We start from the raw sequence: 22491 nt of genomic DNA on the forward strand, positions 1-22491 counted from the left end.
GGGGCCCCGGCGCGGGGAGGCCGCGGGTGCGGGGCTCTGCGGGCCGTGCCGCGGGGCCGCGCCGGGCTCTGCCGGGGCTCTGCCCGGGCAGCAGCAGGGGCTGGGCTGCTCTGGCTCCCTGCGGCTCCCGGGTGCGCTTCGCGGGGACCTTTGCTCGCCGAGGGTCACCCGTGATGGGAAAAAACCACATAGCTCTGCTCTTCCTACAATATATAAAATCAATATAATATATGGAATGTATATAATATATAACATGTAACACTCTAGGAGCTGTCGAAGATTTTGGAGGTAATGAATTTGGTGTTGCTGGGGAGAAAAGCACTGCTTCGGCCACCAGTGGCTCAGATGTATCTTAGATGTCTTTTTGAAGATTATATCAAGTATTTTTTTTTTCCTAACATAATGCTGATAAAGGATTAGTAGGGAAGGGAGTTTTGTCCAGCTGGCCTCAGCTAATGGAATAACCTGAAATTTACCCTGCTTTTAATTTCAAAGGATCTTTGTGTGCGCAACCAGTGTTTATACTAGATTTACTTTGCATATGGGAAATTAAAGGAGACCTACTTTTTCATTTTCAGCTCCAAACTGAAGGTTCTTCAAACATCAGACATGCTGCTTAACTTTGTGGTAGTGTTTTAATGTCACTCCTGCAGCTAAGGAGTTTGAGATCTTCCTAATTTTTCCTATAATTTTCTGTATCCCTGTTGGTATAGTATGAAACAAGCTAGTGTTTCAGGTATTTATCTACTAATTTAATTTCACTAAAGACACTACTTGTTACATTATGTTGGCCTGATTTCCTGTTGGTTGTGGCTTATTATTTATTGTGTTTTGCCTTAATGTATTAATTGGTCTTGATCTCCCTAGAATCTAAAGTTAATAGTTATTAACAACTAAAATCTGTAACTTTTATATAAGACACTTCAATATTTTGGTAACAGAACATTAACCTGTTCCTTGTGTTAGATTATATGTTCTCTACAGCTGTTCAGCACTCCTCATTTTTAGCAGAAGCTGTAGCTCATGTACTGTGCAGGCAAGTAGTGTCTAAGTGCATTAAAATAAACTTCAGAGAAGCCATGGGGAGACTCTTGAATTCCATTTAGAATAAAGGTAATTTTTAAAGCTCACAGATGTAGACTGGGTAGCTTGGGGCTGTGATGAACATGAGGTGCACCTTTGACTAATCTTCAAATTCCATTCCTGTATTTTTTAGATATTGCAATCTGAATCAAAAGTTTGGGGTTTTTAGCTATGTAATCAATACTGAAAGATTTTTTTAGTGTTTTGAATATTATTAGAATAATTTTGATTTTTTTTTTCCCTTGGCTGCTTTTTTAAGGTTTCATCTAAGGATTCTGTAGTTAATTTTTTTTTTGTAGGAATTCAAACTACATCTCATCAGCTACTCATTATTTCTTCACTCTCCTTTTCTCCACTCTTTTGCTACTTCTGCAACCTGTGATGAGCTTCTTCTTTCCAGAAGTTAGGGATGGCTTGAAAACTGTCTGATCATCTGGGGTGGTCAGGATAGCTTTGCTTTGTGTCTTCATTGCTGAGTACATTTCCTACATAGTGCTGTAATCTGCCTGGTTTGAATTTACCTTGATTGCTATATCTTCTTTAAGGTTTAGGATTCTGAGTTTCTCTAAGTAGCTTCAATACCCCTAAGATTAGGCAGACAAAAACCTGCAGTTAAAAAATTCAGTTTCTTTCCTGTCTGGAATACTGTGCTTGCTAGGTACCCCTCCAGGTCTGCTTGCTTGGTTCCAGGAGGTAATTGACAGTCTTCTCCTTGCAGATGTTTGTATAAGGTGACAACTTTCCTGGCTGGAAGAACTAGGTGGAGCTTGCTCTGGAAATAAGTCAGAACAACATGTGATTAGACAGTGGTGCTGAATAGGTTACTTTTCAGCAGCCCAGTTTGCTTTTGTTCCCATAGGGAATTAGGTGTTATGTGACACTCATTCTTCATTATATAGTTTGTAGTGAGAAGAACCTAAATTAGCCTTGACAAATCTAAACCTTAAGAAATCTAAAAAGTTGGGTGTCACTTGAGGAATTTCAGTGTGCTAAAGTTAAGTTCTAGTAGTGCTTTTCTTCTTGGAACTTTCTCTTGGTGAGGTTTTGCTCAAGTCATAATTCCTTAGTAATTCCAAGGCCATTATAGATCAGGATAAATGTGTAGTAGCAGCATGGCATATAAAAATTCCTCAGGACTGATTCCATTGTGTGGCTGCAGTGTGTAATGGTGTTTCCTTTCATGCACACTAACTTAATGTTTCTAGTAATTTGAATAAAATTCCTGTCATTTATGTTTAGAGCACAGAAGGAGCGCTCTCAGAAGCCATTTATGGAATAAGATGTTCACTTTCTAAAACTGGGAAGCTCCTGAGACCTGCCTTCCTAATAGCTTACTTTAAAACTGGTTTACACATGCTTTCTTTTGATTGGAAATTGCATATTAGGAAGAAAGCTGACTGATGTTTGCCACCAATATAACTTATGCTCAAAATTCCAAATATAATTCTGAAACTATCATTTGATTTTATGGGAAAAAGCTTATTATTTACATTTTTGAACTTAAGGAATATACTAAAACCAGTGCGTTCTAAATGTTGTAGCTATGAGAACTTGCATTTATCAAATTGTGTCCAAGTCAAACTCGTTGGTGTAAAATCTCTCTCTGTTGGATTCTGTTGGAAATGTGAAATGAAGACTTTTTGGTTTTCTGTCAGTGACAGCCGTGGCTGCAGCACAGTTATGTGCCAGGTGAACTGGGAGGGTGTCACAGACACGTTGTGCTTCTGGGGAGACTCTGGCAGTTGCTGGACTAGCAAATTCAACTAAATTAATAATGAAATTACAGTAGTTGTGTTAGGGCCTCTAAATGTTCATAGTCACAACTGTGCCTTGCAACTTCACTCTTTAGCTTCTATGACTTCTTTTTGTGCTCTGTTTCATTAATTTTGTAGATGTATGTAGCAGAAAATTATATTTTTTTCGTTGTTTCTGTATCAAGGCATGGTTCAGAAAGAATAGTTAACACCAACCTCCTATTAATAAGATTTCTATTTTTTAAAAATTGGGTATGAGAGAATCAAAACATTTTTGAAAATCAATCTGCAGCATCAATCTGCATTTTTGTGGTTCAGTTTTTGTCATAGTTCTTGAATACTCACAGGATTCGTGGTAAAATTTATCACAGCTTCTTTGTATGGTCTTTATTATATTTTGTGTTAGTTCTTCTTTTCAGAAATAATTTCAAGTATTTACTGTTGACTCGGCTTGGAGCAGGAGACTAAAGTAGCTAACTCCTGGGATCCCTTCCAACCTGAATTGTTCACTGATTTTGAAGTATGCAGTGGTAGTAGCAAGAGAAAAAGCATCATTAGTATGAAAGTAATAAGAATAAAAAGTGTGACACACAGCAGCGGGTGTAAGGAAAGAGCATTTGTCCTTTTGATGTTATTAGGGCTACTGTTTAATTTGGTCATTCTCTCGGCCACTTCAAATGAATTTCTAAACATCTTTGTTAATGACTACAGTTTAAACAAGTTGCCCCTACAGTCCTGAGCCAAGCAAACATCTGGCTTAAGATTCAATGTCCCTGTTTGCTTCACTCCCTGAATATCCTCACTTGCCTGCAGTGGTCACTTCTGAAACGGTTGAATTCAAGCAGCCGGACATCCTCAGCCTTCAAGTGCTGTAAATAAATGGATATAGCATTTTTCTTCCTGCTTTTCCCTGCCCTCATTTTTTGTGACCTTGTAGAAGCTGGGACATCCATATGTCAGTCAGACATAAGAGGTGGAGTTTCAGTATCATCTACTTCAGTTCTGAAACCTGGAGTTTCCAGAGCAGGATGATGAGTTATCTTACCACCATGTTCTCCAAAGCCTGGCATCTCATTTTACACTCTGAGACTCTTCAACGTCCCAGTCCTCAAGAGACTTCACTTTGCATATGAACTTGCTGAGAAAGGCTTCTCTAAGACTAGTAGCCCACAGTTCAAGAAGCTGTTCTTTGAAAGGGTTACATGGTTTTTCATGTCAGCCTTGTGCTGATGATTTCCTCACTGGTGCTGGCAGTGCTACTGTTAATCCTTCAGAACTGCAAACTCGAACTGCTCACATGGCAGCAAATCAGGGTTGTATTGTCAGTGCCAGTATATGGGATAAATTCTTCTTATCTGAAAATCTTGATTTGAGTTGGCACTTGACTATCTAGAGCAGTCTTCTGTATCAGCTTCTCTAGACAGGTGAGCTGTACAACCACTTGTGAAACAGCCAGTGCAGAGAAAGGCTGGATGTCTTGGCACAGACAGTGATCAGATAGAACATACCTGTGTGGTGCACTCAGGGTGCCAGTGTGTTACACAGGTGTCCTTTGTCTACATCTAAAGTGTCCCCAGGAAAGTGGCCAGGATTGTGTTGCTCCTGTTAGAATAATTCATCGCCCTCATGGCCTTGCATGACTCCAGTGAAAGACACACAAACCCCCGGGAGGCAGCTGTGCACCGCAAGAACTGTCCTGGGGGCTAGGGCAGCCTGCTGACCAGTGTTTGGCACTCAGCTTTGAATGTGTTTGAAAGCATGATGTTATCTTAAAACTTGATTGCTCTATGAAAATGAACACAAAAATAAATTGGGATAATTCTTGGATTCTATTTATAATCTGGTTTTACAATTCCACTTAAGGAATTTTGGCATTTTTCTCCTGTTTTGTGATGAGAGATATGCAAGGAAAAGAAGCAGCTGATTGTATGAAGCTAAGATAGAAAGATGGTATAATTTTGTGGTTTTTATTATGAAGGAATAAAGCAGTCCTAATTTAATCTATTAAATTAATGACTATGTTTTGAAGAGGTCTGTGGGAAAATGATAGTGATTGTATTTCATTACAAAAGTTAGTTTAGGATAGGAGATGCAATACTAAAAATAGGAGTCATACTAAAGATACTGGGTTATGAGAGATTTTTGTCAGAGTGGAATCCTGAACTGTTGAAATACTGAGCTTGGTTTCTTGCTTATCTGTCTTAAAAATCAAGTTATCAACTGAGCACAAATACTTGGCCTTAAGCAAAAGACTTCAGTATATTCCCTGAAAATCCCCATAAGCTTTCTTAAACTTAGTTGTTAAGAAGCATGTCAAGTTTAGATAAGATAAACTTAAGGTGTGTCCTCACTGGGGAAGGAAGAAGGTGGGTCTTTTACTAAACTAACACGTAATAAAAGCCTATGAATATGAAACAAGTGCTAATTCTTTTGGTGAATTTTACAGTCACATTAAACTATTAAAGCTGCTCTTGCATTGGTGCATTTTAAAAATTGGTGTATCGAGTGGTGAAGCTGGGGCATAGGCTATAAGCAGGGCAGAGAGAAGAACATAATTTGGGGTTTAACTTTCAAAACAACTGCCTTACAGTGAACTCCTGAAAACCTTTTCTTTCTGTATTGAAATATAAAGCACTTTATTTAGCTTTATTTGTGCTTGACATAATTTTGGTGTGGTTTTGTTATCAAAGAATCTCTTGGGGCTTTTTTTATTCTACTTTTCACGCTGTGTGCGTTTGATGTGGACTTTCATTTTTTTACTCTGCTGTAATTCTCTTTATGCTTTCATTTTAAAAAAAGCGGGGAGCAAACATCTGTTACGTAATGCATGAAAACTGTTGGGACTGTATGACTTTTGTGTAAATACGTGCTGAACTCAGGTATTGGAATTACACATACAAAAAGGTAATGGGAATCCTAAGGTGGGTGTCATGTGTTTCTTCACTCTTCAGGAATTCCTGTGAAGGAACTTAATGCCTGTATTAGAGAAGCAATAACAAATTCACTATACAGACATCTAAGTTTTGTAGATAAGATGTTTATTTCAGGCTGAATTTGCCCTTTTTTTTTTCTTTTTTACTTTTTGTTTTTCCTTCTCTCTGTTGTGTGGTGCAGTTTCATTAACTCTGTAGTTTACCCCAGTTGTCAGGTTCCAGTCCTGTCTGGGTTCTTATCACTCCAGCAGCAGAGCAGGCTGGAGCTGAGTGCTGCTGTATATTGCACCAAATTTATGCCTCTCATCAATTCTGTGAATGCATTTGCATTGTGGTTCAGGTAACTGCTGCTGAGGAATTACCAGTTAACCACTGGGCAGTTCTTACTTGTGTGGAGACCCTTATCAGCTTTTTCTGTGCATCTGGTAAACCCTGAGGTTTGTGTGAAGATGGAGGTTGTCACTACTGCTTAGCAGTTGAGTTTGGCTTTAATACTGTGTTTTAACCACTCTGCTAATATTGATTCCTACAGCTGTACCTGTTCTAGACATCAAAAACTTGCTACATTCTAATATAAATTTAATTAAAGATCAATTTTCTGTTGTTTATCTACAAGCATTCTAATATGCTAATGCTGCAAAGCTCCTGGCTTATAGTCTTTAGAATCAATATTTTCAGAGGTTGGATGATAACTTCAAATTTGTTGTACTTGTGCAGCTTTGGTTATTGTGCAACAAAAACACAAACAAGTACAAAACTTGCTGTGATATGCAACAAACTCATCAGTAGTGGAATGCTGTGTGAATGAAGTAGGCAGAGTGGATTCTTCAGGACATGAGATGTATTTTAAAGAGATCAGTCACCGTGTTCTACAAGTTGTGTGATTTTGAACACGTAGTGTACATACTCTTCTAGTGAATTTCACATTTAAGAAATCCCCACAATTACCTTTTCCAGACAAAACTCTGAATTATATAATGTCATTGTCTGATGGCACTAGTAGATAAATGCAGCATCTGTATCCATTTTTGCCCTTGGCATTGACAACAAAGATATTCCAAAAAATGTCCTAAGGCTCTGATGTTGAGCAGGACTAAAGATAAACCGGTCAGTCCGTGTAATACTGCGGATAAGGTTGCAACAGCAGTTCCTGACTTAGGGCTTGAAGGGGAGATGGAGATGGTTAGGTGTAAAATCCAAGAGTTGCTTGTCTTGCATAAATCCAGTAGTTAGAGGCAATAAAAAACTGGCATCACTTCAGGCATGTCCTGACTTTAAAATCAGATTTCCTACAAAGTACGTTTTGAGTCCCTCTCGTACGAAAGATTCCTGTCTGGATAATCTTCACAAATGAGAAGAGGTGACAGACCAAAATGCACCAGACCTGTGGTCTAAGGAAGCAGCAGGATTGCATCCTTCTATTTCAGATGATGGTCATAAGGCACATTTCAGGCAATCTGTTCACTTCCACACAGAGTATGGTAAATCTGAGCCTTTGTCTAAAATAACCTGACATAACCTGAAATTATTTATCAGAAATAAACAGTTACTATGGAGAGCGGGGTTTTTTGTCACTTAGAGCATGTTAGTTTTGAAATTAAGTTTCTTTATTTATTTGGTTTCTTAACAATAATTTTTTTTTTTAGTGAGTGGTTTATGTTTCATTCTGCTTTGAAGAAACAGTATATGTTTGATACAATTCAGTGTCCTCTTCCAAAGCATGTCTGCCACTTGTGTACCAAAGTGACCAGAGTTAATAAATGGCTGAATGGTGGTTATAGCTGAATATCTGTACCCCCCCAGTTGTGTGGCACTACTACTCTTTAGCATCCATGCACAAACTGTCTTACTGACTCTAGTGTGCTAGACCTGTACAAAATTTACAGAGGGAATTTGTATTCTACTTCCTCTCTGTTAGTTGTGAAGAAACTTTTTTCCTGTCTGCATACCTGCTGTATTGCAGACCAGAAAGTAAAGCCTGAATTTATGTGAATGGTTTTGATTGACAATATATTTCTCAAAAATTAACTAGCTCTCCAACCACTCATGGAAGGTCTGTTCCAAGGCAAGTGCATTAATATTGCCATTTGATACATTTTTCATTACAGACAAACTTCTGGAGTGAAATCAAAAGCTTGTTGAAATGATCTTGTAATTAAAATATTTATGCATCCCAACCACAGTATGTGTGAAATAGCCAACGATCTTCTGATGTGCTACAAAATGGAGGCTTTAGGTTCATACCTAGATTCTGTGCCACCTGCTTACCACACTCAAAAATGGGCTGCTCGCAGTCTTTTCCAGCTGCCAAATGGGAGCGATAGATCATTTCTTAAAAGGATCTAAGGGTATTCTATTCTTGTGCTTTACTGGCTATATGAAATCATTCTCTTCAAGCCTGGTTGGTTTGTTTTCGGGGGTGCAGCTCACGTGTGATCCAAGGCAGGAGTGCAGGGAATGCTTTCAGTCGGGCATTGCTGCTGGCCACTGGATGTTGTGCTGTGACCCACATTCACCCTGCCTGCAAAGCCCTGTCCTCTGGCCCCCTGCCAGCTCTCCCGGCGCTGCTCCACTTTACAGAAGTCTGCAGCAAATACGCAAACAGTGCGAAAGCAAAGAGGCTTAGAATCAGGTCCTTCTCTGTATGGCTTTGTTCTTTTGAGGGGATTTGTTTCATCTTTTGGTCCCATCATGCGTATAGAGCAAGTGATGCTCTGTGTTCAGAGTTCAGTTGAAGGAGAGCTGGAGTACAGCTAAACAGAGGATGTGAATTTTGTATGTGGTTGGAAAAAAAGATAACTTGTTTCAAAGCACTATGAAGTTGAACTTATACCACGGGAAAACTAAATAGGTTAAGGTTTTATGTATAGTTATAGAAGGCCCCTTAATCATGTGAAATAATGTCCCAAAACATCGAGTGGTGTAAGAGTTAATTGCAGTGTATCACTCCTAGTAGGTTTAATAATTAGTTACACCTCAGCATAAAATGTAGTGGCATGGCTCAGTGCATGAGAGGGCTGAGTAATTTATCCAAAAAACCATACTTGTAGCTGTGATAGGTGCACATGACCACTGAGATTGCCCTCCACGTAATGGGATTGTGCTCTGGTGTTTAAGAAGACTGGCAAACTTACCAGACATCTGAATGAATTTATCATCTCTTTACCTTAATAACTACACATGATGTTAAGAATTTGTTTTTAATAGCTTGTTTCTATTTTCTACTCAACATTTAGTGAAAATGAGGCACAAGAGCAGTGTAGACATGGCTATAAGACCCTTTTCCTTCAGTTGTGATGCCACATTGTGTCTTTGGATACAATGAAGCTGCTTGAATATTTTTGAACACCAGTTAGACACTAACACTTACCAATAGCCAGCATCCTCAAAAAGGATGGGCAAGTAAAATACAGTGTATAGAAAAATTGCTTGCTTTAAGTGTATCTTTGCATTCAGGGGGAAAAATGGGTTGTTTTTAGAAGTGGTATATTATTTTCACCATGTTTAGGCAGTGTTCTTTAGCAGTATTTGTGCTTAGAGGCTGTGTTTAGTACCATTTGGCAGGGAGGGAAGTGGTCATTCTTTCCATACGCTTCTTGCAATAAAGTTGGGAGATGGTCTTTTATGGCAAAGTTTGGAAATTGATCACATCATTGTACTTTAAAAGATAAACTCTTTTTCTCTGCAGGTGCACCTGCAGAGCCTTCTCCAGAGGAGCAGACAGCCTCTTGTGAAGGTAGTTGTTTTAGTGATCCTCATTACACGATTTTTTAAAAAATTATTGCAGATAATCTCTTCTAAATCTCTATGAACCTTTTCCAATCTTCATTATCCTCATACTACTGTTGTAAGGCAATGTGATTATCTGTATTTATTTACAGTTTCATAGGCAGTTGGGAAGAGCTCATAAAGTGGCTTATGTAAGATCATAAAACTAGCATGAAGCAGAATTTTTGAAATGCACCTGTATATCAAAAAGCTTTGGCAAGTGCCAAAACATCTGAACTATCCTTTTGTCAATTTAGTCACTCATTTTTCTTTTTTCTTGATTACTGTCGTGGTAAGTAGTCAATCTTTAATGATTCATTCCCCCCCCCCCCCCCCTTTTTTTTTCTTCTAGGTTCAAATGCTGCTGTTAACATGGAAATTTCAGAATCTGTTGGTAAGATGAGAATTGTTCCTTTTTACTATGATAGTACTATAATGTACTATCACAGTGCTTTTGCTGAATCACTGCAAACATAGCAGAGCCTTTACACTTACAAATAGTCCTTGGTGTACTTTGTTGTATCTTTATACTTGGGTGAGGAAAGAGGTAATTAAACACTAGTATGCATTGAGAGCTGCAAGTGGATTGCTTGGACACTGTAAAAGGATGAGTGCTTTATTAAAAAATAACTTCATGTTACCAAATAACCCCATTAACATGTGTGGAATGGTGATTAGCAAAAAACTTCAAAGTGGTCAGCAATGTGAACAGTCAGAACATGGAAATTGTATCGTTCTCATTGTTTTTATAAGGCTTATGAGTGAACTTAAACTATAATCCCTCTCCTTTGCTTTCTAAACATATGGTAGTGTGTGTCTGTGGATTCAGACTACTGTGCTGGTCTGAGTGGATCTTCAGATTTGATTTTTCTTTGTAAAATTGTTGCGTTGTTAAAAGAGAAGTTTCTGTATCCTAGATTTCTTATGTCAGCACACAAGCTATCTTGAAAGCTGCTGGCATTAATAATTTCAGGAACAAGCAGCAGTTGTCACTTTTTCTATAGGAATTGTTAACAGACCTGGCAGTTAAAGCCTTGTGATTGCACCTTTGGGGCAGGGGCTTTCCCCCAGGGTAATTCTTTTAAATTTCTTTATCTATTTGAATATATCTGATTGGTTCATTTTTAGTGGAAAATGGAGAGACAGAAATGTCCCCAGAAGAGTCATGGGACCACAAAGAAGAACCCAGTGAAGCAGAGCTGGGAGGTGGTCCTGCAGGGGATGCGGGGCCTTCTGAAGAGAGCGCTCAGGAAATGATGGAAGAGGAGGAGGAAATACCAAAACCGAAATCTGTTGTAGCACCTCCAGGTGCTCCTAAAAAAGAGCACGTAAATGTAGTATTCATTGGACACGTAGGTAAGTGTTACGTGAAGGTAAAGTAGTTGGATCTGTCTGTTGTGTACAATCTAGAACTCAGAGGATTAGGAATGAATGCTGTTCTTCATATTCACCATGTCTTGAGGCTCACAGGAGCATCCATTCTAATGAGGATGTTCTGGAAAAGGAAAAATTTCAAGGTCTTTCAAGGGTGGAGGGCCAAAGGTAGAGTGTGTTCTCTTGGACACAACAGTGCCTGTGTTCATGATTTCTCAAGTAGCTGCTCCTGTTGAGTGCTCAAGTGACATATCTGTATTTATGATCTGAAGAACAAAATCAGAAGAAAATGGTGCTTCTTTTCTGGTTATTTTAGGGTTCTTGCTATTGAATTCAAAAATTATTATTCTAAATACTAAAATTTGTAGGTATATTAACATAATTCATGATTAAAAGAAGCATTTATAGCAAAATATCTTCATTTAATAGTTTCAACAAGCTTCATAAAAGCTTGGGTGGTGTCAGAAGTAGAGAAGAATTACTGAATCACAAGTGATACAGTAAATGCTGTCTTTTAATTTCTGTAGTTACTTACCACCTTAAAAGTACTGTAATTTGGGTCCTTGGGTAAATTTAGAATAGAGTCACACAAAGTAAAGGGGCTGTGGGCAGAGGTACATCCCAGTATTGAAGAGCAGCCCACCCAAGTTAGGGACAAGGGATAAAGGAAGCAGGGAAAGGGATTTTGCAAGAGCTTCCCACACTCTTGACCCTGGCTTTAGCTGGATCACTGCTTGGTGAGGGGTTTTTGTTATGGATAATGCTGAATGTATATATATGAAAACAGCATGTTCAAAATTTGGTGTAATTTAATTGACAACAAATTATAGTGGGAACAAGGGAAGGTGCAAGATGCTTCCAAAAACTTAGATTTTGGTTCCAAAAAGATGACTTAGTTTGTAACGGTCTGCTGTTTCTGGAATTGTACATTGTTGATGACTTGAATTAATTTTTTTTTTTAGATGCTGGCAAGTCAACTATTGGAGGACAAATAATGTAAGGAAACTTAAATTTTTAGATTTCCTATTCTTGTGAATTAAAAAACATCAATTAAAATGAGTAATATTTTCTTTGTGGCTTTAATCAGCATATGTTAATACTTTTATAACAAGGTTTCTATCCCTTGTTAGAAGGTCAATTGAGGTACTTATTGTCTTTGGAATTTCTTAATTCCAGTACATTAATGTTATTGCTATAGGATTTTCACTTAATGGAAGTAACTGTGCAAAAGCAAACATTATCAAATTTTAAAAATTAATCACTTTCTTAGAGCATGGCTGTTTTTCTTTATATTTTAAAATGAAATTTGAAACAGCTTTATACCATTGGTTAAACTTTGTCCTTTCTGTGAAGAATTAAAAAAAAATTTATTATCGTCGTTTCCCAATCATAATTATCTTTGGGGTTGTATAAGTAATTACTTGGAAATACATTTCTGCTTTGTGTAAAATTGCACTTTTATTTTCCCTCTTCTTAGGTATTTGACAGGAATGGTTGACAAAAGAACACTTGAAAAATATGAAAGAGAAGCTAAAGAAAAAAACAGAGAAACATGGTATGAACCTTGTGAAGAGAGTAACACACTTTGCCCTTTACTGCAATGAAACTGGTTTCAGTCTCGTCCCAGTAGCCCTGGCTTCCTCCAGGCACGATGGTGCTCGTGTCCTGGGAGGATTTTTTGTGGGCCTCTGGTTTGGTTTGGGTTTTGCTGCTGTTTTTTGTTGGTTGGGTTTTTTGGGGGCAGTGTGTGTATACAGCACATGTAGCAGCCTGATTTCTGCTCCAAACAACTCCTGCAAAATTGATTTCCCTTTTGAAAGCTTTTTCCTTTTGGCTGGAGGATAAATGGGGTTCAAAGGGCTCTGGAAAAGGAGCAGTTAAAGACTTCCTTAGGGGTAGAGCATCCTCAGGGGATGGGCACTGACCTGAACTCACTGAATGATGTGTGAGAGGGGCATAGAAAGGGTGACATAGCTCTTTTCACCAAGCAGCCATCATCCAAGCAGCGTCTCTTCAGACACCCCCCAGTCACTACAAAACAAAAGCTAAGGATGTCTACAGGCTGCTGGTAATGGCAAAAAATATTACTATGTTAAACCAGTCCCAATGAGTTATGAGCACTTTTTTATCATTATAAGAGCTTTTTTTTTTCCTTTATATTCACCAGTTGTCACAAAACCTGAAGAATCTAAGTAACTTTTTTTTGAAATTTCAGTTTATGTAACTGAAAGCTAACTTGTTGGTGGCCAGTGGGAAAAATTATTAGGAGGGAACAAGAGTCTATATAATGAAAATCAATCAAAGACACTGTGAATAAAGATGGTGTCTATTTCATAGCCAACTTCTGCTTAATATGTGCAAATAAATGAGAACTAGTAATTATAATCCTCAGTAATGATAAGTGCAAGTCATAACTGCTTTAGTTAATTATTCTGAGAAGGAAAAATTGTTTTGTATTTGATTCTGAGGTGTTTCTGAGACTGAGGCAAAGTTTAAATTATATGAGGTTAGATCACAGCTGAAGAACTCAGAAAATTAAAATTGTTTATTGGAATTTTTAGGAATGAATCCTTGTAGGTGTGTGAGGGAGAGCTGGCAATGGCTCTGCAGCTCACTGTAGACACAAATCAGTCAGTTAAGTATTTCCAAGACCAATAGTGACTTTACATTTAGCAGTGCTGAGGTGCTTAAAATAAGTAAGCAAAAATAAGGTCTCTTATGACTAACAAATTATATATAAATGTAATAAAAATCAATAGAACAATGGAGTATTTGGTTTGGGATTTTTTTAGGTACCTCTCGTGGGCCTTAGACACAAACCAAGAAGAACGAGACAAAGGTAAAACAGTAGAAGTGGGTCGTGCCTATTTTGAAACAGAGAAGAAACACTTCACTATTTTAGATGCTCCTGGACACAAGAGCTTTGTTCCAAATATGATTGGTGGGGCTTCTCAAGCTGATCTTGCTGTGCTGGTAAGGAGAAATCAGATACTTTTATTTTACATATCCTGTGGAATTAAGCTTCTGATTTTTATTTTTCATTTGCTTCTTTATTCTTTTGGTTACTTACAGCAGGCAGAATTTTCAAATGTTACATTTACTGAGATGAGAGAGTTTTGGAGTAATTTAACAGCTTCTTAAAGCTGTCCACAGGTGTCGTGTGATTTTTTTACATGTGAATGCAGAAACTAATGGCTAATACTGAGAATATACCAGTGCATTTTGGAAGCTTTTACTAGGTCTGACTACCCAAAGTTTTTTCAATAAGGCAGTATTATTGATTGTTCTGTTGAGAGAATTGTAGAACTTTTATTAAAATATGTATCTTTAATTAGGTTATTTCTGCAAGAAAAGGAGAATTTGAAACTGGATTTGAGAAAGGTGGACAAACAAGAGAACATGCTATGTTAGCAAAAACAGCAGGTGTAAAGCATTTAATAGTTCTTATTAATAAAATGGATGATCCAACTGTAAACTGGAGTAATGAAAGGTGAGTTTAATATGAAAAAACTAATCTTCATTGACAGATGCTACAATAGAATAATTCCTAGGTAAAGTAATTTTTGTATCCCCTTATTGCTGAAAGAATGGTTGACTTGTGGACTAAAGGCAGAGGTTATAAAACTGGCAGGAAAACCAGAAGCTCCATGCCCAGGACAGTGCTTCTCAGTTAAGCTGGAAGTCCTGCACTCCAGCATTCACTGTCAACTGCTTGGATCCATGCAGACATACCTAACAAACCCCCATGCATTCTAGCATAGTTTAATTGTTGACTTGGAAACTTTATACTGAGTCTAAAAAAGGAAGTAATTGTGTTTTCAGTAGTCCAGTGTGCCAGAGTTGTGAGAGAAGCTGCTGTGTGTGTTCTGCCCAGAATTGTGGAAGTTTTAGTGGGAAGCCACGAGGGCCTGTGCAACCTTGGAATGTCAGCCTGCTTCACTAAGAGACAGAGGCACACCCAGCCCTCTGTCTTGGTCCTGCCCCAACCTTCTGACATTACTGAATTCACCCCAAACTGAGGGGAGGCAGTGTGGCAGAAATAAAGAGATTAAACCTCCAGAAACTGTGGAGGAGACTGAGCCAGCGCTGAAGTGCCAGCCTGCAGCCTGACCTCAGGAGGTGTCTGCATGGTCTGTCCTGCTGTGCTGGCCTGGATCTCTTGCTTTAAGCAGTTCCAGCTTGTGCTGCTGCTCCCCAGCCCTGTCATTGCAGCGTGGGGAGAGCACTGACAGGGCTTTATGGAGCAGAGGACTGAGGGGGAACAGGGGAACAGACAATACTGAGCTGTGCTGAAGGCTGGGGAGAAGATGCAAATAGGTCTCCAGACCTTAATTAGGCTTGCTTGCTGCTCACACAGTAACTTAACTGATGGAACTGAAATGTCTGCATGTTTTTTAAAGCACAGGATTATGTTATGCTGGAATAAGTGGAACTTACCTTGATCTGCTTGTCATTTTAATAGATATGAGGAATGTAAAGAGAAACTGGTGCCATTTTTGAAGAAAGTTGGCTTCAATCCCAAAAAGGACATTCATTTCATGCCCTGCTCAGGACTGACTGGAGCAAACCTTAAAGAACAGTCAGAATTCTGTCCTTGGTATATGTATGTATCTTAAATTGAGCAACTTGAATATTTGCTATATTTCAATAAAAGTAAATGCTTCAGTGAAGCTGGGAGGTAGCAGAGCATGGTGTGTTGTAGTTGTGTGCCAAAGTGCTTGAGAAAATACAGCCAGAGCAACAAGAACACAGCCATGCACCATGCCAATGCAAAGCATTTGCAAACTGTAGAAGATGATTAGTAAAATATTAGCTGTGTTCTTTGGCTGTGTGAGTTCAGTGCCTTACAAGCACTAGAATTTGCCAGTGATGCTGCAGCTGACGTTGCTAGGATGAGTAATTGTTTGATGTGAGCAGTTTGCTTGAAGCTGTATTATAATTAGGGACAAGCCATGGCTCTCAGTGGATGTCATGTTTTTCAATACTGTTCAGTGTACTTTAAAAAGAATTAATGGAAATCACATTTGGACCTAGCTTATGATTTTGTATTTCCAAAATATATTACATATCTGTCATGAGTCTCAAAGGAGTAATTAATTTGTGTAAAATATGCCTGTAATGTAACTTAAAAACATGCATTTCCTGAGTATTAATATGTTGGTTGAGGTAAAGTGGACACTACTGATGGGATGTTATAATAGATTTAGCTGTGTTAGAGGTCATTTTTCTAAATGATGACAAGACGAATATGACTCCTTTTGTTGGACTGCATTTATCCATTTTGAGGAGTTTTTTTAAATGAAAGGGTGCTCATGAAATTGAAACAAATGCTTTCTGTTTTTTTTAGTGGATTACCATTTATTCCATACCTGGATAATTTGCCAAACTTCAACCGTTCAGTTGATGGACCAATCAGGCTGCCAATTGTGGATAAATATAAGGTACAGATTAAAATAATAATATAGAAAGGATAAAGAGGCTGTTTTCAGAAAGCAGTAAATGGACTATTTACTGTACTTTTAGGGGGTATGTTTTTTCTTTGCTGGTTTTACATTTCCAACTGCAGAATAGAGGAGGAAAGGGGAAGTAAATAATTTTGGTATTATATGAAGCTCCTAAAATCTGTAACCTTTCATGACAACAATTTCCAAAATACTAAGTCTAGCAGTGCTAGATATTCATAGAGTAAACTAAGCAAACTCAGAGGTAAATCATAAACAGTGGAGTCTTTAGGAAAAAGTTCTCAGTTGCTATGTAATGATTTCTTTTTGTGAAGGACATGGGCACTGTGGTCCTTGGGAAGCTGGAGTCGGGCTCTATTTGCAAAGGACAACAGCTTGTGATGATGCCAAACAAGGTATGGTAAAGTTTAGATAATTTTAAAAATTACTACCATAAAAAAGAGCTTTGTTCTTAAAAGATACTCATACTTTAAATCAGAAAACGTTCTGTTGCTCTGTTGAACACAGCTAAGCTCTCACATTTTCCATGGGTGATGTTTCTGGAGACAGAGGGTGTTGTGTAGCTCCTTAGCAGTCAGAACTTGGGTTCTCCTGCCTTAATAAACTCACTTGCTGGACTACAAATTATCACACGAAGATACTCATTACTTTAAATCAGAAAACGTTCTGTTGAACACAGCTAAGCTCTCACATTTTCCATGGGTGATGTTTCTGGAGACAGAGGGTGTTGTGTAGCTCCTTAGCAGTCAGAACTTGGGTTCTCCTGCCTTAATAAACTCACTTGCTGGACTACAAATTATCACACTTCAACTGGATTTTATTTTATGTTTGTATAGTTGGCCCACTAAGCCTTTTACCTGCTGTGGCTTAATATTGCTCAAGAGTTCATTTCTTTCCCTCTTTCCTTTTTTTTTTCTTTCCCCCAAAGGGAAACAGGAGAAAAACATGAAAAAGAAAAAAAATAGTTTAAAAAGTTCAGGTATTATTAATTCATCATTCAAATATTTTAAATGTTCTGAAGACAGAACCAAATATAATTAACTTAAACTGTAGTGGAATTATTTATTGAAATACTATTATATTACAATTATTTTGTACCTGACTGAAATATTCACAATGCAAAACTACATTTTTGTTTTCTTTAAGCACAATGTGGAAGTTCTTGGAATTCTTTCTGATGATGTAGAAACTGACTCAGTAGCCCCAGGTGAAAATCTAAAGATCAGACTGAAGGGAATTGAAGAGGAAGAGATCCTTCCAGGATTTATTCTCTGTGATCTCAACAACCTTTGTCATTCTGGACGCACGTTTGATGCCCAGGTAGAATAACAACAAGTGATTTGTAATTGCTGTATAGAGGGGTAAAAACCATGGAAATACTTTATTTTGCCAAATATAAAACTTCAGTAGTTTGCAGTTTCAGTTCAGATTTCTTATTCACTGCCATATCTCTAAATGGGCAATAACATATATACTTAACACTGACATCATTAATTTGAGTTTTTTAAATATAATTTGTTTTGAATGTAACTTCTCAGTGAAGTTTTAGATAGTTATAATGGTGAAAGCAAGACCTCATCAGGCTAGTTCTTACGTTTTCTACTTTCATAGTATAAACTTATAAATTTTGGCTCTCTGATAAAAAATTGTGTGTATATTGTTCAATAGACTTTTTAATATAGTTCTGCATTGATTATTCTCTGTTCTTTTATAACTGAAATCAGGAAAAATGCACTTATTTTGAATTGTTTTACAGATAGTGATAATTGAGCACAAATCCATTATCTGCCCAGGTTATAATGCAGTGCTGCACATCCACACCTGTATTGAAGAAGTTGAGATAACAGTAAGTGTCATTTTGAGTTGTGATGTGAATATAAACAATCCAGTTGTTGGGATGAAGAGTTCTTTCGTGTCATACATCTGTAGAGCAGCTAAAGCAACAAAGCTCCAGCCTTGAATGGAATTCTTGGTTGTGCCCTAACACAAACAAAAATGGCTGGAAATGTTAGCATAAGCCTTTTGAAAAGTGGTGTACGTCATGACTGAATAAACCATGCAAACTTTTTCATGTATTTGTTTGTACGTATATTCTTCCTTAGACCAGTTCCGTTTGTAAAGAAAAATAATTCTTATTTTAGCACTCACAGCTATTATTTTTTTTTCTTACCCAGGCCTTAATCTGCTTGGTAGACAAAAAAACAGGAGAAAAAAGTAAGACACGGCCCCGTTTTGTGAAACAAGATCAAGTCTGCATTGCCCGTTTAAGGACAGCAGGAACGATCTGCCTTGAGACGTTCAAAGATTTCCCTCAGATGGGTCGCTTCACCTTAAGGGATGAGGGTAAGGCTGCTTCAGCAGGTACTGCCTGCTGCAAAAACTTACTTGGACTCGGAGCCACATGGCAGTGAGGTGTTAAAATGCTGTTATGTAGTGGAAATCACTCTCTGGGTAACAATGGAAAAGTTAATCTAAGCAAATTGTTGTCATTGTGCAGAGTCCTTGCTAGTAACAGAGAGAGAGTTTTATTTGAATAATGTACAGAAATATGCATTGTGAAACAAAAGACTGGATTTGCAAAATAACCAGCAGTGCTTTTTTAATGTGTCCTGGAATGTCTACCTACAATAGGAATACCATAGTTTCACTATTTAAAGTTGAAAAATATAAGGGGGGTTGCATGTTGGGCTTTCACGTGCACACCCTGGTAAAACTCACAGATTTGTGGGATGTGTTTAAAATAAAGTATTTGAAGAATAGTATACAGATATGGTAGTGATTCTGACTTGCTTTCTCCTGAGATGAGTGCAGAAGCAGGCTTTCCCCAATCCACATTGTGTTCTTTGCTGTCAGAATAGCAGGCTCATTATTTTTAAATTTTTATCGTGCTTTTAAAATACGCTGATGCTGCAACATAATAATTTATTCTCTGATTTCTAATACTTGAGAGCCTGTATTTTGGGGCAAGTTTTCATGTTCTTGGAGATGTCTGCATTCCTTCCACAGTAAATATAACTGCTGTTTGTCTCCTTGGTTTAGGTAAGACCATTGCAATTGGAAAAGTTCTGAAACTGGTTCCAGAGAAGGACTAAGCATTTTTCTCAATGACCCCGCACAATACTGTGAGGAAAATCGACTCAGCAAAAGCCTACTTCACACCGCCGTCTTATTTTCTGCCCATTGATAAACTTCTCCCCATATTTTGCAAAGACAAATTTCACAGCAAAGGTCCACATTATGTCAGCTTTCTCATATTGAGAGCTCTGCTATGCCACTGTTGAATTTTCCCAAAAACAATTTTTTTTTTCTCCCAAATTCTGCTTCCTTGGAAAGATTCGGCAATAGCTTTGTAAGTGATGTGGACGTAATTGCCTATAATTATGAAAATCTAAAGGATTTTTAATGTTTAATTTCCCCCAGCATCTATATTAAGACCTCTTTTTTCCAGGCAGATCATTCAGAGTGTGCGAGTGTGTGTGCACATGTTACAAAGATGACTACCATGTTAATAAACTATTCAATTTGAAATCTTTTTCGGTATTGGAATTGCTTTTGAATAATGTTTTTTATCCGGATGTAACGCAGTTGCATTAGCTTTTTAACTTCCCAGTAACCCAGATATTTGGTTACTTGGACTTTTCTAAACTCCTCAGCCTCCCCACACACACAGTTTTAAATGAGGCAATTGGGCACTCAACCAAGTTTGTATTAAAATAATTAGGTTTGCCCCTTCCGTTTCTTGAATGCATTCTGAAAATTAAAAAACATTCATGCAAATGTGGCACCTTCATTAGCTTTACATTTGTTAATATCGTCAGCAAATTTAGGTTGACCTAACATCATTACTAGACACAGGAAGTCAGTTTTGAAGGCTAGAACTACATATTGTGTCTTTACAAAAATTCAGCATTATTAAATTCTTAACTGCAGAAAATGCTAACAACCAGTAAATCAGCGAAACTTGCAAAAATAAGAGAATCTGTGGCAATAGTGCCTATTAGTATTTATAAGAGCTACTTTTTGTGGGAGAACTGGGCCAATTAAAAAGTGCCAGTTACATAAATTACTCGGTTCACCCTGTCTTTAATTTAGAGGGCTGGATAATCCTTGCTGTTTTAAAGATCAGTCTGAACTGAGAGGGAGAAAGACTATTTAAATCCCTAAGAGTTTGCACATACTGAAATATGGGAGGGTCAGAATCAAGCACAGTCTGTAAATTTTTGCATATCAAAAAGCAATGTAAGCTTATGAGGACCAGTGAAGTTTTTCTTGAGCAATTAAAGCAAAACTGGTTCAAAGTAAAGCTTACTCAGTACAACTTGAAGGAGCTGCATAATAAAACCCTATTTAGCTGCACTTTGAAAATGGACTGTCTGCAATTGCTGTCCTGATTCTAACAATTAGGATGAAGGCTAAGGGATTTTTTTCATTTTCCAGAGTATTAGTAGTAATTATTAAAAGGTATCTTCTGAGCTTCTTCAGAATATCTTAAACTAAACATTCTCAGCTGTAAAATTGGTGAGCCCGTCTTCTCCCCCAAAGATTTACAGTCTAGTGACTGTATCTGAATTGAAACTCAAAACTGAAACAGATTTACCTTTTTTGGATTTTTTTTTGTTTTGTTTGTTTCTTTGTAACTGTGGAACTCCCATTCATTTCACTTACAGCTACATTGTATGGACAGAAGAAGTTATTGTCCTTCAGTTTCATATGACTACACTTGTAGCTACCGTAATGCATGGAATTTAAATAAATTTTATTATGTCTGCAAATCTCTGGGCTTTTATTTTTTTGGTAAATCAGGGTTTTAAAAGTAACTTTTTTTTTTTGTTTGTTTCTACCAAGTGAACAAAACCCACAGTTCCTTGGATCTTAAATTAATGAAGAAATTAAAAGCCAGGGAAACTTACTGTCTTGTTCATATGCTGGAGTGACAAGATTTCCAGATATCTGACTGCTTTCTTGAAGTAAGCTCATGGATTTGAAATTTGCAGTGACCATTACTGGAGAATACTTACAGTTAAATTCTTAAATTGCTACGTCCTTTAAAACTTCTTTTTAAGGCATTGAAGTGTGTCTGAAGACTGCATGATGCTCCAGCATCAGTTTTCCACCGTTGAGTAAACTTAAGGTGGGATTTTAAAACTTCATTATTTTGAGGCTGGACTGAGTATTTAATATATAACTGAATAATCACCTGGTGGGTTGGAGTATCAGTAGATAGAAAGTCAGTATTTCCATTATTCATCCCATCTAGTGCATTTGATTACCATTTCCATAATTCCAGTTAATGTCACCTGATCTGTAAACTGAGAGGTTGTATTATTATCAATTCATTAACAGAACCCACATTATGCAATTAAAGATATTCCTATCCTGTAGGAGGTTTTTATTTGGATATAAAATATTTGCATTCTATATAAAATAACTGAAAATGTAAGGCATAAATGTGGACAAATTGGCTGCATTTTGGGTAGAAGAGCTGGAAGTACATTGTATTTGAATAGTCCTCAGATTACATCTCAACTTTTTCATTTCATCTCCATTCTACATTTTATAGTCCCATTTTTGCTACTATTAAATACAGCTAAATCTAGATGAAAGAAGACAAAAAGACAATGTGGCTTTGTTGGAAATAAGTACTATTTGCTGATTCACTGATGTAATAAACTTTTTTAAATTACCATTTTGAATATTTCCTTTTGTGAAAATGTGGTATGCTGCTTTGAAGATGACACAAAAATAAAGAAGCTGTGCAACCACAACAGCTGAAAGGAAGAAGGGATAAAAAACAGAGATAAAAGTTGGATTGAAGACACAGCACCCCTAGGAGCACTGCCAGGGTAACTGCTTGCATGGGGTACTGGCAGGGTATTCCCATGGTGTAGCTTTAATTCATACCAGCAAAACTCTGAGCATGTTTCTGCAGAAAGGAGAGTTTAGGGGTTTTTTCCCTCAGTACAATGGCATTTGCAGTGTGGTACTGATGAGGATCACACCTTTCTCTGACTGTTGGCCAAAGTGTGTAGTGTAGATATGGCTTGAGTGCTTAGCCATGATGTAACATGCTGTAGTAGTTACTCTATAAATTAAGACCTTGTATGTCCTTAAACTGAA

General features: G+C 37.6%; 1 protein-coding gene across 2 annotated transcripts in view; it reads left to right on the top strand.

Annotated features, from left to right (window-relative positions):
- The window catches only part of GSPT1 (G1 to S phase transition 1), a 21877-nt gene extending 731 nt beyond the window's left edge, over nt 1-21146 (top strand). The window contains exons 2-15 of one of the 2 annotated variants that reach the window (XM_041401457.1): nt 9459-9506; nt 9891-9932; nt 10667-10894; nt 11875-11908; nt 12390-12467; nt 13705-13885; nt 14248-14402; nt 15375-15515; nt 16260-16353; nt 16689-16769; nt 17521-17694; nt 18131-18220; nt 18549-18717; nt 19414-21146. In XM_041401457.1, the coding sequence (XP_041257391.1) occupies nt 9459-9506; nt 9891-9932; nt 10667-10894; nt 11875-11908; nt 12390-12467; nt 13705-13885; nt 14248-14402; nt 15375-15515; nt 16260-16353; nt 16689-16769; nt 17521-17694; nt 18131-18220; nt 18549-18717; nt 19414-19466 (1568 nt within the window). In that variant the 3' untranslated portion in view covers nt 19467-21146. Of the gene's footprint in view, nt 1-9458; nt 9507-9890; nt 9933-10666; nt 10895-11874; nt 11909-12389; nt 12468-13704; nt 13886-14247; nt 14403-15374; nt 15516-16259; nt 16354-16688; nt 16770-17520; nt 17695-18130; nt 18221-18548; nt 18801-19413 lie in introns of those variants that run through there. The other variant, XM_041401456.1, reaches the window with a different exon arrangement.
- The last annotated feature ends 1345 nt before the right edge of the window (nt 21147-22491 follow it).

The sequence above is a fragment of the Onychostruthus taczanowskii genome, unplaced genomic scaffold (assembly GCF_017590055.1).
Source record: "Onychostruthus taczanowskii isolate IOZ18803 unplaced genomic scaffold, ASM1759005v1 scaffold19, whole genome shotgun sequence".
NCBI lineage: Eukaryota > Metazoa > Chordata > Aves > Passeriformes > Passeridae > Onychostruthus > Onychostruthus taczanowskii.